Source organism: Micromesistius poutassou, assembly GCF_964030765.1.
Source record: "Micromesistius poutassou genome assembly, chromosome: 4".
In the NCBI taxonomy this organism is placed as follows: domain Eukaryota; kingdom Metazoa; phylum Chordata; class Actinopteri; order Gadiformes; family Gadidae; genus Micromesistius; species Micromesistius poutassou.
Window position 1 is genome coordinate 2,534,082 of NC_140274.1, and position 16,560 is coordinate 2,550,641.

Sequence of the window (16,560 nt, forward strand, 5' to 3'; positions counted from 1 at the left end):
TCTCTCCAGCTTTGCCACCCGCCTTTCCTAATACATATCCACGCATCCCACACTTTAATGAGATGATGGGGTGGGACACGTGGAGCGATAGGGAATGGGTGTAATCGATGGGGGGTTCCACTGGACCAGCAGGGAATGGGAGCGCCGTCTGGTGGAGATGGGTTGGGGGACAGGGCTATGGATATATGGCACGCAGCTGTTGACTGGCTGTCACACACCGGAGGAGGTTCACCATTGCCGCTGCCTTCCTCAGCCTCGGAGAGAGAGAGAGAGAGAGGACTGCCGTGCTACAGCACAGAGGTAAGCAAGACCCTTTCTCTGTTAATTGCCCACAAGGCTTTCCCATTTGCTAATAGTAGTTGTTTTTCTATTTCCCTTTTATAAGCTGTCAAAGGTCAAGTGGCATTATCATTAACTTATTCGCCTATTAGGCCTATACAAACTTATCTGAGATGGTGTGTCTATGATGATCATCTTTCTCCAGTCAGTCTAAAGAGTGATATGAATGGTCTGTAGGACTTGGTGTCCTTTTAAATGACGGTTTTGCCTTTTGGAGGGGAAAAGGTTTTATTGCCAGCTGTCAGCAGTTTTACCCTACATGGCGATATTCATTCAGAGGAGCCACGTTTTCCTGTGTGTGTCTGGGTAAGGATGTGCGTGTGAAGTGTTTGCTGCTACGAGTTTAGTTTTAATGATGCAGAAATGTATGAGTTGAAACAGTTTGTGCGTGTTTGTGACAGTGCTCAGGCGCCTTTTTAAATTTAGTTCACAATGCTGCGTGCTATTTTTAGACGTTGTAGCATTACAGCAGAGACAGGCAGACGGCAACTTTCTAGACAGGGACCGAGACAGATCTCTCTCTGTCTGTGTTCAGCTCAGCTTTCAATCAACAAATGCAACTTGCGGTGTCTAACTCATTTGGGTTATTTACATGTTCCATCCATCTTTATAGGTGAATGAGACAAAACTTGACACAAAAAAATAAATGAAGGCCATTGCTCAATGAAGTGGCTATTGCTCTCTCTCCCTCCTTAAGTTCTGCTGGCGTTTCCTCAGGTCACGATGAGTCAGAGAAGCCTGGAATCTCAATTACAGACGGAGACCCTTGTGGGTTAGTAGGGACTTTTATTCTCTGCAACACAACAGTTCTCAGAGTAGAGGTCAAACACACAGACACACAGCATCTCAATAGGTTAATAGACAAAAGGCTAAAAAGCAAAACTAGAAGGTGCCATCCTCCAATTGGGTTCATAATATAGAGAGTGGAAATGTGATCACTGGCTTCAACGCGAAAGAAGCTAAACAACACTGACTTGTTTGGTCCTTTCTAACAACATTGCTGCAAAGCACTGTTCTTCAATTACCTTTTCGATGAACAAATGGAGTAAGGACTGTTGTCTGCAGTGCAGACGTATAACGTATTCCACTAATGTGTGTGTCTGTCTTTTAGCCCTGAAGGAATAACTTGAGACCACTGCTCTGTGGGACACATCCAAGGTCAGACCTTATGTTGATCACAACGCCCCTTTAATTGAGGATTCCTTCCATACTGGTCCAGTGGCGAGGTCGCTTCGAACAGTGTTTATTTGGGTTGCTATGGAAGGCTTCAGTCGGTGGAGGGGCTCCAGCCTGAAACTGGAGCCTGGAGCAGCAGCTTCAACGCAGCTTTAGCCTCAGGAACCCCCCCCCCTCCCCCCCTCCATTATGCTCCTCCTAGTTGTAAGCCCTGTAATGCCCTCGTTTCAATTTATTAGATTGAGTTTGAACAAATTCATTAACACCATAATGACCGAAACCCAGAGCTGCACTACTTTGTCTGGTCGTTTACCCAGATTGCATATCACAGAGTGTTTGCAACAAACTGTGTCTAATCCTCAATGCGTGACTTTGTGCCACGGGTCACTCTCACATCTCCAGCCCAATATTTAAAAGACCAACAGTGTACTATTATAGTTTCTCAGCACGTTTTCAGGAATTGTTGCTGACATTTCATTCCTGGGCCTTTCTGACATATCCTCACTCATCTCCCAAAATTAATGAATATAAATGAGGCCAGATAGAGAGGAAGTAAATAGCATTGCATTTAATAACCTGGTCCTTATCAGCGCTGCCTCGCTCTCCCGCCCTCTCTTCAAGTGGGCTTAGCCTCCTCCAGCAACGTGTACATATTTCAGGTTGTACAATGGGCAGCCATAAATCAGTACTTGTGGTCTTGGTGCGCATGATCCTGCCTTTTTGGGGAGGTGTTTTTTTTTTCTGTGCGTATATTCCGAACCGTTTCTAACAGGCCACTATATATGATCACTGTGGATTGTGGATCTATTAATAAATATACTATTGATTCATATATTATGTATGAGACATATATATATATGTAAGAAGATCCTCCAGCTTGAATGATAAAAGCACAGATTTTCCAGTAGTCCTTTTTTAGATCCACCCAATCAGAAGGACTCTACAGAGACACGCGACGAGCCGTGAGCTGAACACCGGCCTAACATGGAGGTCATCCAAAGCTCAGCTGGGAGACGCTTGGCAACACATCTGTTAGTGTCTACCAAGATGCATTGTTTGGCTTTGAGCAGTGGCCCCTTAAAGGTGATGCAAACCAGGGTTACTGTGGGGCTCGCAGACAGCATCTGTCCTCTATGTAAATCCAACGGCCCCGTTGCATGCATGATTCACTCCGTGGAGACAGTGCAAGTGCACATTTGTTTAGATGTCTTTAGCGTTACATTGGGCAAGCCGGTACGAGAACAGTGGTGCCTTCAGGGAACCCAGGGAGTTTGGAGAAATGGCTGGTGTGTGTGTGTGTGTGTGTGTGTGTGTGTGTGTGTGTGTGTGTGTGTGTGTGTGTGTGTGTGTGTGTGTGTGTGTGTGTGTGTGTGTGTGTGTGTGTGTGTGTGTGTGTGTGTGTGTGTGTGTGTGTGTGTGTGTTTTCTCCCCTGATTCCCCAAAGGAGGAGAAAGTCATATTGATCGCTTCATCTGTGTTTCACTCCACAGAGCAGTTTAGATTTTTAGGCTCCAGAGTGGAAATAACTCCGGGAAAGGGTGTTTAGTTTGGATGTTACGACCTGTTTTTACTATTTTAGATTTCATTAATAGAAACCAACATCTTTCTCCAGGCCGGTTTCAGTCAGAGCAGCTTGTGTTATAAGGCTGATTGAGCAACAGAATGCCTCCCCAGTGCCTTACCCTAACCTCTCTAATGAGCCTCATCCAGTCTGGATCTGCTTCCTAACTTGTTCTCATGCAGGGTGCGTGTGCTTTGGGTTAGTTCATATCTCCTTTACTAACTGGATGCATAAACTGCCTGATAAATAATACATAATTGATACATTATGAATTATTCACTTGAGTCGGAACTCACATTATTCTTCCTCTGATAGCATGCTGTAGCCTGCTACTACAGCCTCTATATACTACACCGAGTAGCATTACTCTTTTAGACATGTTTACTCCACTCCTGGAAGTCCTGTCAATTTTTCCATTGCTGACTGCCAGATATGCCAGGACAAGTGCTGTAAGTGCTGGCTGGCACTGCCCAAACAAGGGAGTTTCCTCAAGGCGGTGAGATTTAGCATTAAGTCATTTAGGATAGACTTGTATCCTTAGCAAGTTACTCTGATCTTCTTACCCTTTATATGAATGTGTTTATTGAGTAGTTAAGGGTTGGGAGTCTAATTCAATGAAGGTACAGGTAGGCAAGGCAAGGAATCTTTATTTATATAGCACTTTGCATACACGAGGCAGACTCAAAGTTGATCATATGGATGATGCAGTTAATGGCTTCAATAATTATTTTGTAAATGTTGGACCAAAACTGGCTGAAAAGATATGGAGGTAAATTTGTGTCTTTATTATGCAATCAAACAGAATAGGTTTGAGTTAGGGTGTAAGACACGTCTCTATTGTCTACTATCCACAGTTAGTAACGAGAGAGGGAGTTTTGAAGTCCATGATGAGACCGAGCGGGACTCGGGAGCGGAGTTGCCAAGCTGTCACTCCGATCGAGACTGGCCAATAGAGACGTGTCTTACATCTTTCGGCGTAGGTCCCGCCCACGAGATTCAGCTCAACAGCAAGCAAAACGTTTGGATTCGCAAGCAAAACTTTTGGATTTGCAAGCAAAACTTTTGGATTCGCAAACAAAACTTTTGGCTTCGCAAACAAAACTTTTGGATTTGCAGACAAAACTTTTGGATTCCCATTAATACATTTTTAATCACATTTATTTTACTTGCAATAAAACATTTTTTGATTGCAGTGTTGATAGTTTTGCTCTCAAATCTATTTTTTGATTGCAGTGTGGAAAGTTTTGCTCTCAGACCTATTCTGTTTGATTGCATAATAAAGACACAAATCTACCTCCATAAAAAGATTCCTGTTTCTGTGATATCTGACAAGCAGAATTATGATTGCATAGACATTAATCCAAAATCAATGTTTCTAACAGCAGTAGAAGAGAGTGACATTCTAGAAACTTCATAAATGTAAAAACAAAACTTCTACTGGTTATAATGACATTGACATGAGAATAGTTAAACAAGTAATTCAAGGAATTGCAAAACCACTAACGCACATCTATAACTTATCATTTAAAACTGGTAAATTCTCAAGAAAAATTAAAATTGTATAAAATTATACAGCTGTACAAAACTGGAGATAAATACCACATACAATCTTAGAAAAACTCTTTGCTGACAGACTGAACTAATTCATCAATAAACACAACTTACTAACTGACAGCCAATATGGATTCAGACCCAACAGATCCACTTCATTGGCAGTCATTGAGCTAATTGAAAAAATCACAAGTTCCCTGGACCAAAAGAAATATGCAGCTGGTGTCTTTATCAATCTTAAGAAAGCATTTGATACAATAAATCACGAATCAATTAATAAATTAGAACGGTATGGTATCATGGGTGTTGTATTGAACTGGCTGAGGAGCTATCTACATAATAGGCAACAGTTTGTGATGATGGGTGAATACTTGTCATCTTGTTTGGACATTGCTTGTGGTGTCCCCCAGGGGTCAGTGTTTGGGCCAATTATCTTTATTCTCTGCATAAATGATATAGGTAAAACCTCAAATATTCTTCAATTTGTGTTATTTGCTGAGGACACAAATATATATATATATTTTTTATTTGCAGCAGCTTCTGGAGTTAATAACATCTGAAATTAGCAAATTAAAAAGGTGGTTTGACAATAATAAATTATCATTGAATTTAAGTAAAACAAATCATGTTGTTTGGAAATTGTCGTTTAAATAATGACGTAAATGTTAAGATTGATGGAGTTAATATTGAAAGTGTATGTAAATACATTTTTAGGTTTGACAATAGACCACAAGCTCTGCTGGAAACCTCACATAAAACATGTTAAATCTAAACTGTCAAGAAGCATCTCAGTACAAGGCAAAGCACGTATTGGATCACAGATAATTGCATATTCTCTACTGTTCAATTATCGTACCTTATTTAAATGACTGTGTGGAGGTTTGGGGCAACACCTACAAAACCTCAGTGCTACCACTGGTCACACTTCAAAAACGAGCAATAAGAACAATTCATAAAGCAGGATATAATAACTTTTTTTTCGACAGAGAGGGGGTTATAATTTGAGGGAAAAGTTAACTTTTAAGTCGCAAGCGGTTCACACGACTTTAAAAAGTCAATGCATTTCAGTTGGTGGTGGGAAACTGTGGAATGGTATGAGCACAGAGCTAAAACAATGTCCAAACATGATCCAGTTTAAAAAAAAAACTTCAAAGCAATGATTTTTAACAGGTACAGGGATGAGGGAGAGCATTAAGAAAAGGTTTTTTTCTTTTTATTAGGAATTAATAATAATAATAACCTAATAATAATAGTGTGTGTGTATGTATGTATATATATATATATATATGATTGTATTAAATGTATAAATTGTTAACATACTGTACCAAACTGTATAGATATATGGATTGTATAGAAATATAGTACAGCAAATACAGAATACAAATACAAATACAAATACAGAAGGAACACAGGAAGTTAATTTAATAAATATTAATTATTGAACTGAGGAAGAAGGGTAGGATTAGATAAGTTTTATACTTCTTCCTACTCCTTTTCAGGCATGTAATTGAATATATTAAATATTTTTATTTTTTATTTATGAAATAATTTGAACATTGTTGATGGATTTTTCGTGCTTTCCATTTTTGTTTGTATTTTTGATATTTGATTTTTGTTGATATGTCTGAAATAAATTGAATCAATCAAAGTGCTTCACATAAAAACATCATCATACAATAAAATAAATAATTGAAATAATTAAATAAAATAGATAAATTAAAGAAAATAAAGGCAAAGTTAAAAAATGCATTGTAGGCAGGCTGCAGAACAATGTCCAGCCCCTAATGCTCTTAAAATCAGCAAATAGTTCAAAAATAAGTTTTATAACACTGTCATTATAGTGGATGTACATGACAACTTCTTCCTTGTCGTCATTTGAGAGTCTGTTGGGGCCCTAGGCAAAAACTCCTAGGGGGCCCCTCCAACCAGCATTCATCAGCATTATGTTTTATTAATACTGACCAAAACAGTATAAGGCCAGTGTTCATCAGCATTATGTTATATTAATACTGACCAAACCAGTATTAAGGCCAGTGTTCATCAGCATTATGTTTTATTAATACTGACCAAAACAGTATAAGGCCAGTGTTCATCAGCATTATGTTATATTAATACTGACCAAAACAGTATAAGGCCAGTGTTCATCCATGTATTAAGCATTTATTTTGCAAATGCTGTTTTACATGCCATGGCTAGTGCAAATGCTATGTACTCACATCAAAAGACATTGAATATTGCACTCAACTGAAAAAGAGTCAGTGTTCACATTAATTGGATAGCACTATATTAATACAAATGTAGAACAATAAAACAAAAAAAATGATATAAACATAGTATAAAATGCACACCTAACAGAGGTGTGAAGTGACTTGGTATTAATTATCTCAAATTAGTTGCAGCAATAGTTTTCTTAGGTAATTAAACCCACATTACAATACCAGTGCTCATCAAAACCCTTAAAGGTGCTACATATGATATTCTGAACATTAATATAACTGCAAACAAACTACAAATGCTGTTTCCTGGCCTTTGCTAGGGCAAATGCTTGCCCTAGCTCAGTGGTGCCCAGACTTTTTCGGCCTGCAAGCTACTTTCATAAATGACCAGGTCAAAAGGATCTACCTACATTAAATAATGCTAAACATATATTTATTTATATATACTGAGTACATACTCTGATGACCTGCACTGAATGGAGTCAGCCAGGGTTTCATAGTCCGGAGAATAGCTGCTGGAAGCTATTCTCAAGCAGGCTTCCAAATGACCAGTGATGGTGTAACGGTATTTGAACTGGCTGATTATCATGTGAGAAAAAGCTGACTGGCAGAAATAAGTAGAGCCAAATAATGCAGTCAAGGCGGTAGCACATTTCCTCATGTTTGGATATTTTTCCTTTGTGAGCAAGTTCCCAAATTGTCCATGAGCCCTGAACTTAAGCTCAATGTCAGCTTGTACTGTCAGAATCTCATCTTCCACTGCAGACGTGTTCAGGTGAAACAGTGCTGCCAATTCTTTTTTTTACCACATAAATGTGGTGATTGGCTCGACTAAAGCAAAGTCTTGAACCGTTTTTCAAAGTCTGGATAATTTTCGTCAAACAAGTGGTAAATACCATAGGGATGATACTATATATATATATATATATATATATATATAGTCTTTTTTTTTTTTGCGGGGCCCCAAGCAGTGGCCTGCCTTGCCTGTTCACAAGCTGCGCCTCTGTTCTCAGATATGTGCATGAAATGACACAAGCCGAGTAAGAGAGTGTTTTCCTACTTTCTGCTGAGTGATTTCTTTCCTCTTTCTTTCCCTCCTCCGTGGTGGCCGTGCTGCCCGGTCCCCCTCCTCCCTGCCCAGCAGATGGTGCGGGAGCAGTATGTCACCACCACGCAGGACTTCAGCGTGCCCAGCCCCATCCCCGACCACGTCTACAAGATCGGCATCTACGGCTGGCGGAAGCGATGCCTCTATCTGTTTGTGCTGCTGCTCATCGCCATACTGGTGGTCAACTTTGCCCTCACCATCTGGATCCTCAGAGTGATGTGGTTCAACACGGTGTGTGTGTGTGTGTGTGTGTGTGTGTGTGTGTGTGTGTGTGTGTGTGTGTGTGTGTGTGTGTGTGTGTGTGTGTGTGTGTGTGTGTGTGTGTGTGTGTGTGTGTGTGTGTGTGTGTGTGTGTGTGTGTGTGTGTGTGTCTTTCTGTCTTTGTGTGTGTGAGATGCCCCGTTTTACATCAGGTTGTTTGTTTGCTAATCTTTCAAACAAGACAGCTTATCAGCGGCTTATCTTGTTGACTCTTTTTGTTGTTGTCATGTTTAATAAGCCATAGAAGCGTGTGGGTAGAACCACTGTGGATATTTGGCTGTATTATCAGGATAGTTGATGTGTTTGTGTCCCAGCATGGGGTAATTGCGGCGGTTTTGTCTAAGGACGGCAGATGGCAAACTCCTGAATTATGCAGGCACAAGCAGAGAAAAGACAAAATCAACAAACAAAATTGCTCACACGTACGCAGCCTCTCGTCTCCGACCGACAGACAAACGTTTCCTGGCTGGTTTATTGCAAAACGTGCCCTGCTGCACCCCGTAGTGTGTTGTGGATGCTGGAGACACCTGGCAATCTGTTGAATCTGGAACAAAATGGTTGACAGCCTTGCATGCCATGCTCGTAAAATGTATGGTGGAGGAAAAGGAGCCTTTCAGATGATTTTCGGTTGAGGTTTGGTCTGGTACAGCTCCAGAGTCCTAAGGTATTGTCTTTATATCTTCTCTGGCTGTTCTTGCAGGGTGGCATGGGACTACTGGAAGTCCACCCAGACGGAGTCAGGCTAGAGGATGGAGAGTCTGAGTTCCTTTTTCCTCTCTACGCCAATGAGATCCACTCCAGAAATGTAAGACAATCGCACAGCTCCTTCATGCACTGACCCCTAGAGAGGGAATTCACCTACTCTGCAGTTTTCATTCCCTCTTGCTTTCCCTCTCTCCCTTTTCATCTACTTTGCTCTGGCTTTATCCATCCCTGCCCGCCTCCCCTTGCGAGCAGTAAGAGAAGGTTCAGTCTTTTAAGTGACCTTTCGGCAGCCCGACGAGAATTATTTCATTTCACTGACCACGGTGATTAAAGTGGTGGTCGTATCCGTGGGGGAAACACGCTTCCTGTTAAGATCTGATTCACATTAACCACTCAACGACACACACCTGCACGCACGCACGCACACACGCACACATGCACGGACACACGCACGCACACACGCACATCATTTCAGCCAAGCTGCAATCAGCGAAGTGAACTTTTCAGCCTGCAGCCTTGGGGATGTTTAGAGCGTTTGGCAGTTCCTCTCATGGCGGTAGCAGGGCACAGGGCCGATTAACCTCATGCATGTCTGTGGTGGCAACAGCTTCATAGCATGCACGCTAGGAGCAGATGGAAACACTTTTCTGAGTTCTTTAAATGTTATGGGGGTTTCAAGCTCATAGCCGCAATATTTCAGCCCAATTTAATTCTGTAGAACTGTATTCCTTATTCATGGTCTGGCTCATTTACTTACAGTTATGTTATGTTTTCCTTTATTTTCAATGGTAGCGAGGCTGTGTTCTTTTTTGATGATGACTATAATCAAATGATAGATGTATTTAGTCAACTATATAATCAAATAAGCTGGGCTAATCACATACGAAGGCATACTACTCTAAGTCTCAGAAGCAGTTTTATAAACCAGTGCCTGGTTAAACATGTATAACTTCAAATTTAAACATAAAACATTACTTAGAATAAACAATGGTCGTCACTTTTTCGAAATGAAATTGAGATTGTTCTTTGTGTCTTTGGCCTGGTTCCCCAATGGCCTCTATGACCTGATGTATTAATGCTCTGTAGGTCTCCTCTATGACCTGATGTATTAATGCTCTGTAGGTCTCCTCTATGACCTGATGTATTAATGCTCTGTAGGTCTCCTCTATGACCTGATGTATTAATGCTCTGTAGGTCTCCTCTCTTCACGTGACCTCGGAGGAAAACGTTGTGCTCAACGCACGTGAACCCGGCGGTGATGTGACGGGGAGAATATCTGTGGGTAAGAGGAAGGACACACACACACACACACACACACACACACACACACACACACACACACACACACACACACACACACACACACACACACACACACACACACACACACACACACACACACACACACACACACACACACACGGTTTCTAAGGACCTGTCTCGAGGCATCATCTGAAATTAACTGTCAAAATTAATGCATCTTCCATTAAAAATCCCTTAGTTTCCCATTTAAAATAGATTTGAGCCGACTTTCCTTCAATGGGTTTTTAGCAGCCACAAGACATTTCCAGGCAATCGATTTTTATTTGGTCTCTGAAAGGCAATTGGTTTGGTGGAACAGTTTGACAAGAGGAGAAGACCAACATACACATAGTGTCTGACCATCATGCAACCATGATCATTGAAGCTGTTTTCTATTTGTTCAGTAAATATTAAGTACAACACTATGAAATGTATTTAGGTCGTACAGTTGAACTTTTGCAACGTTCTGTTACAGTCAGTGGGGGGATGGATCTTTTCATCATGCATATCTGGTTTAGTAATATAAAGGCAAAAATACAAGTTTTTCATTCTTTAATCAAAATAAGGATGGATATAATAAACCCTTGGTGTAATAAACCCTAATGAATTAGTAATTGAATCCACACCCTGTTGTCTTGCATGCTGTCTGTTTTATTGACATGGCTTAACTTCAGATTCAACAGTTTCTCCTGGTTTTGCTGCTATTATTGTGTTGTAGGCCAGACGCAAGTACAAGGACAAGCTCAGAATATGGTCATTCATTCTCCCGACGGCCAGATGCTGTTCATGGCAGATGGCAAAGAGGCTGTGGTGGGCACCGGGAAGCTTCACGTGCTAGGTACGCTGACACCTCCTCCTCCAGGGGCCGGTGAACACGGTGACCGATACAACGAACCATAGTGAACATGTTGGTCAGCTTCACAGTGTGAAGTTCAACTGATAAGTGTTGTGTTTTGGTAATTTTGTTCCTGTTAAAACCAGCAGGGGGGCAATGTAGCCGTATTGGTACAAGTAATTCTTTCTCTCCGTTCTTTAGTCGCGCCCTCTACTCCCGCGTGAAAATAGAAATGAACTTCATGAATGCTGGAGCGAGCTGGGCTGAATGATCTATAATACGTCTTCATAAGTTAGCTGTTTGGGATGTGATATAAGCAGATGAGTTGTAAAGCCTACTTAACAATCCGCCCAGCTGCCTGAACTTTACTTGCGATAAATATTTGATCCAAAGTTTTTTCCACCATGTTGAACGCTGAGCTAATTCTAGAGTGTGTGTGTGTGTGTGTGTGTGTGTGTGTGTGTGTGTGTGTGTGTGTGTGTGTGTGTGTGTGTGTGTGTGTGTGTGTGTGTGTGTGTGTGTGTGTGTGTGTGTGTGTGTGTTTCCCATCAGGCGCTGAGGGAGCATTGTTTCAGCACTCGGTAGAGGTGCCTGTCCTCAAATCAGAAGCGCAGAAAGACTTGAGGTGAGACTATAGAAGACTTGAGGTGAGACTATAGATGACTTGAGGTGAGACTATAGATGGTGCATCGGTCATTTCAAAGGATGGTAATGACATCATCCTTTCACAAAGAAGCCTCGGTCAATCATATCAGAATTTATAGAAATGATTGGTTGGTTGAATACTTGCCATGGTTCTGATAATAATCAACAATTAATATAACAACTACTTGCACTATTATCCATTCATCCACTTAAATAAACATGAGTTACACTTAAATAAACATGATTTACGCTTTTGGAAACAAAGCTCCTTATGAAGTTGTCCTCCTCGGAGCCTGTACAGAGGTAGAAGGAGCCTGTACAGAGGTAGAAGGTGCCTGTACAGAGGTAGAAGGAGCCTGTACAGAGGTAGAAGGAGCCTGTACAGAGGTAGAAGGAGCCTGTACAGAGGTAGAAGGAGCCTGTACAGAGGCAGAAGGAGCCTGTACAGAGGTAGAAGGAGCCTGTACAGAGGCAGAAGGAGCCTGTACAGAGGTAGAAGGAGCCTGTACAGAGGCAGAAGGAGCCTGTACAGAGGTAGAAGGAGCCTGTACAGAGGTAGAAGGAGCCTGTACAGAGGCAGAAGGAGCCTGTACAGAGGTAGAAGGAGCCTGTACAGAGGCAGAAGGAGCCTGTACAGAGGTAGAAGGAGCCTGTACAGAGGTAGAAGGAGCCTGTACAGAGGTAGAAGGAGCCTGTACAGAGGCAGAAGGAGCCTGTACAGAGGTAGAAGGAGCCTGTACAGAGGTAGAAGGAGCCTGTACAGAGGTAGAAGGGCTTGATTTACTGTGGTGTTGTTTAAGGTTGGAGTCTCCCACCCGCTCCCTCACCATGGACGCCCCCAGCGGAGTGCTACTCAAAGCCATGTCCGGAAACATCGAGGCTTCCACCAACATGGACTTCATTCTGCAGTCTAGTAAAGGCTTGGTGAGAAAACCCATGTTTATTCACACACCGTAGTCTAGATCTGCGTTGTCACGGTTACATCATTACAGCTCCTTCTGCGGGTAGAGGACCAGCAGAGAGCTGAGATGTTTTTGGCCGTTAAGTCCGTTAACCCCGTTCCCCCCGTTCATCAAAGTAACGTCAATAGGCCTGCAAAAGGCCTGCTGTTTTATTCAACAGGTTATCAAGCAAAAAATGTTCCCCTGACTTGCTTCGCAGTATTTCCATTTGGGGTTGGCAAAAGGCATGCATCCCATTAGCCTGTGACTTTTAGCTACAAAGGCGAGTGATTGTTGAGAGCATAATCACTAGTGTTGCATTTGTACCCCAGTCGCCCTACACTCATCTTTCCGCCTTTTTAAAATATTTCCCAAGTGGAGCAGAGCTATCATTACAATGCATTATTTTGGAACCAGATAAGCCCTAACTGAATTGTTCTGTGTCAGAGATGATAAGGCTGTAAAATGACCGGAATGACATGGAATGCACTATAATGTACCTGGGACCACATTAAATATTAATTTGAATCCAAATATAAAAATGTCGCCTAGACTCTGGAGAATGAGACAATACCCTTGCTCATCCTCTCCACCTCTGCCGTCACGCAAGTTGCCAAACAGCCTTTTCCACACATGGCTGGTGATCACATGTATGCACACGCCATGCCACAGTACTGTCAGGGAGATGATGTGTTATCTGTCCCAAAGCTTTTAAGTATTGAACCGTAGTGTACTGCATGCGCACACCAAGGTCACTGCGAGGCATTTCTGTATTTTCCATCCTCTCTCCGTCATACCCCCCCCCCCCCCCCCCCCCCCCGCCTCCTCCAGAAACAAAGCCAACAACCTCCCCCCCCCCCCCCCCCCCGCAGCACTCCCCTCTAAACGCCCTCGCTCTCCGTCCCACAGCTGGTGCTGGATGCCGAGACGGTGCGCATGCCCAGCCTGCCTCTGAGCGGCGGCGCCGTGTTCGGGGACGCCCAGGGTCTCTACGAGGTGTGCGTGTGTCCCAGCGGCAAACTGGTCCTGTCCGAGGCCAGGGTCACCTCCACCTGCAGCGAGAGGCAGGACTGCTAGACCGGGCCCTGACAAAGAGAGCCATTAGCAGCAGTGTCATCCAAGGCTTCTGGGGACGCAGCGAGCACAAGTGTTTATATATATCACCGCGGTTACCCTCAGAACAATAAGTCATCCCGGTTCATGCCTTCGATACGAGATATTCTGGTGCAAACGTCTCTGAGGCATGGCCAAAGTCTTTGCGAAGGGCGACAGGTGTTTTGTTAGCTTTTCAGTTTTCAACTTTACTCTCAATGTACCAATAGCAAGTGGCTTACTCCTGCAGTGGAGATGTTTCAAAGATGTATTTGTGTTTTTTCTACAGTGTAACGGCTGGGCAATAAGGAGCTGCTGAACAGCTTATATCCTATGCAATATGTTTTGTAGTGCAATACATTAGAAGTGCACGTGTTAAGGGCTTGGATTGATTCTTTAAAAAGTAAAGACCCAGTTCAAGCAGAGTGTATTGATTTATCTTCTAGCGCCTGTTATGCTGTGTTTGTGATGTGTGAGGTTTTTGTGTATTTGGGACAAAAGCATGATAGGAGATATGCCATATTAGTTAGTCTGATTGACACTTTTTTGTACAACACCATCTTTTAAATCTCAAATTAAAATGTGATTTTAATTGTAAGAAAACTATGGTTATATGAAATAAACATTGTAGGGCCTCCCACTGTTAGATTGTGTCATTTGCCTCTTTTGGTTTGCTGAGTTTTGTGTTTGTTTTGCCTCGCTATATTAGTTATATTTTGTTTTCTTTAAAGAAAGATCATGTTAAAAGATCTTGTTTGCATTGTGTTTACAAAGGTTATAACAGGAAGTAGGCCTACAGAGTATATGTATATTGTTGTACGTCAGCATTGAACATAACATGAACAGAACATTGGTCTTGTATACCTTTGTTTGGTTTATCATAAACACACAGGATCTTATTTATATATGTGACACTGGGATTTTTGAGCTTGTTGCAACTGTGGGTCTACTTGATACATTTATGTTTGTATAGTTAACGTAGGCCTAAAGTATTAGGTCTGTTATAAGGGTCAACATTTTTGATTATTAGGGTTACTGAATGTTGATGTATTTATTCAAGTTTGTGTGTGAATAAATAAAAGTGTTATTCTTCTAATCGTTTTAATTATTTTTAAATAGTTTAATGAAAATGTTGATTTGTATTAATTATAATTGTAAATAGAGATAGATATATAGAAAACCAATCCCTCAAGAGTAGTTTGATCCCAGGAGCTTTATACACAGCCCGCCATCTGCAGTTTTAAAAAGTGTTTCATGTGTTGTGATTAGTCCTCAAATGTTTCTATCACTGTACTTTTGTCAGGCGTAGGACCGGAGCTATCATGAATTTGAAAGCATGATTGTTATAAGGTATTTGATCCTCCCAGGGTATTAATAAAGTCGTTGGCGTTTGTGAAGTGTTTATTAGGGTTGAATACGTTTAGGACGCTTTGTATCAGCGGCTGTTCTCTATGGCTCCACAGCGCCACTATCAGGTGAGACAAAGACACGCAGGTCATTTATTTTTAGGGGGACTACTGAAAAAGATATATAATAAGATTTAAGTTATACGCCTGGGTGGTTTGCACACATCATCTTTTCAAAATGTCCCAACGATATCTAAGTGAAGTGACATGTGAATTAAAAAACCTATCCGTTAGCCAATCAGCTTTAAGAATGAATTAGACAGGGTTACCATCATGAGACTGTGGGTTCATAAGCAGCATTGTAACTAGGTCCAATGGAATATGAATCAGCAGTGGATGACGTTTGCTTAATGTTCACTGGTATCCCAAAATAAACCACGGCCTATCCAGACATCCTAATTTGAATACGATTTGTTGAGAATTTATCCAATCCCTTTCAAACTTGCCACCCAGCTTTTTCACACTTTAAATAAGTCATTAGTTTGATAAAGATTGGAGATTACAATATTCTCTGGCCTACTTTAGCGTCCCCCATTCCACAGCACAGCAGGAATTTAAAATAATTGAAAGACACTGGGGACTCAATTAAAGTGTTGGCTGAGGTGAAAAGTAAAATATGAAAAACAAAAGAAAACTTCCACTTTCTGTCGTTTATGGGTCAGGCCCTCATCTCCTGGGACAAAGCTGCTTTGGGGAAATACCATTGATTTGGAAAGAGGTTAACTTTGTAAGCACAAGAGAAAGAAGTATGCGCCAAGCATGCAAATAGATGTACGGATGACTTGGGTTAAATGGTGTTCAGCTGTGTTTACACCTGATGACTCACCATGATCCACCGCCCTATAGATCAGTCCCCTTCGCCATGTGCCCAGAGGTGGAGCAGAACCTAACAGATGGTTAAAGAGGGCGTTACCTCCCCTGTGATTGAGACCTGATGGTCGATTAGACTTTGGGGGGGTTATAAGCTGCTGTTGGTTGGCCGCAGTGTTTCCTCCGTAGAACACAATCCCATACCAAGAGTTTTACCGTTGTTTACAGTTTGAGTCAACAGGGGCCAACAGTTTTCAAAGCCATGGGCTCAAATATAATACGTCAAGGATGTTTGAGTTTCATACATATTTTGATAGCCTGAGGGAGGGGGAATGTAGCGAGTTGGGAAGTAGCCCCTAGATGGAGGTCCAAGCCTAATGCAACCTTGTGTGACTGAGTGTGTCATTAGTTGTTGACCTGAGTGCAGAGACTGTTTGAGTTGCTTGCTGGTCAGAATAAAACAATCCAAGTGCTCAGAAACAGTGATCTCCGGGGTCTTATTTATATTGGAGTAACAGGATAATAACAGGTCATTCCTACAACATGACTGCATTAGTTGCATTAGTAAAAAGAATATAAGACAGTGAAAGGCTAAGGCTGATTCAGAGAGTC

At 41.9% G+C, this 16,560-nt stretch overlaps 1 protein-coding gene across 2 annotated transcripts; it reads left to right on the forward strand.

Annotated features, from left to right (window-relative positions):
* Positions 1–182: 182 nt before the first annotated feature.
* LOC311342255 (gamma-sarcoglycan-like) lies at positions 183–14,828 on the forward strand. Of its 2 annotated transcripts, none has more exons than XM_084467080.1 (8): positions 183–300; positions 7,988–8,182; positions 8,913–9,017; positions 10,112–10,199; positions 10,938–11,057; positions 11,607–11,679; positions 12,500–12,623; positions 13,550–14,828. In XM_084467080.1, the coding sequence occupies exons 2-8, from the start codon at positions 7,988–7,990 to the stop codon at positions 13,715–13,717; spliced, it is 873 nt and encodes a 290-aa protein (XP_084323206.1). In that variant the 5' UTR covers positions 183–300; the 3' UTR covers positions 13,718–14,828. The 2 variants fall into 2 exon arrangements, with proteins under 2 accessions (XP_084323206.1, XP_084323207.1); XM_084467081.1 differs by having other exon boundaries at positions 237–300; positions 7,985–8,182.
* The last annotated feature ends 1,732 nt before the right edge of the window (positions 14,829–16,560 follow it).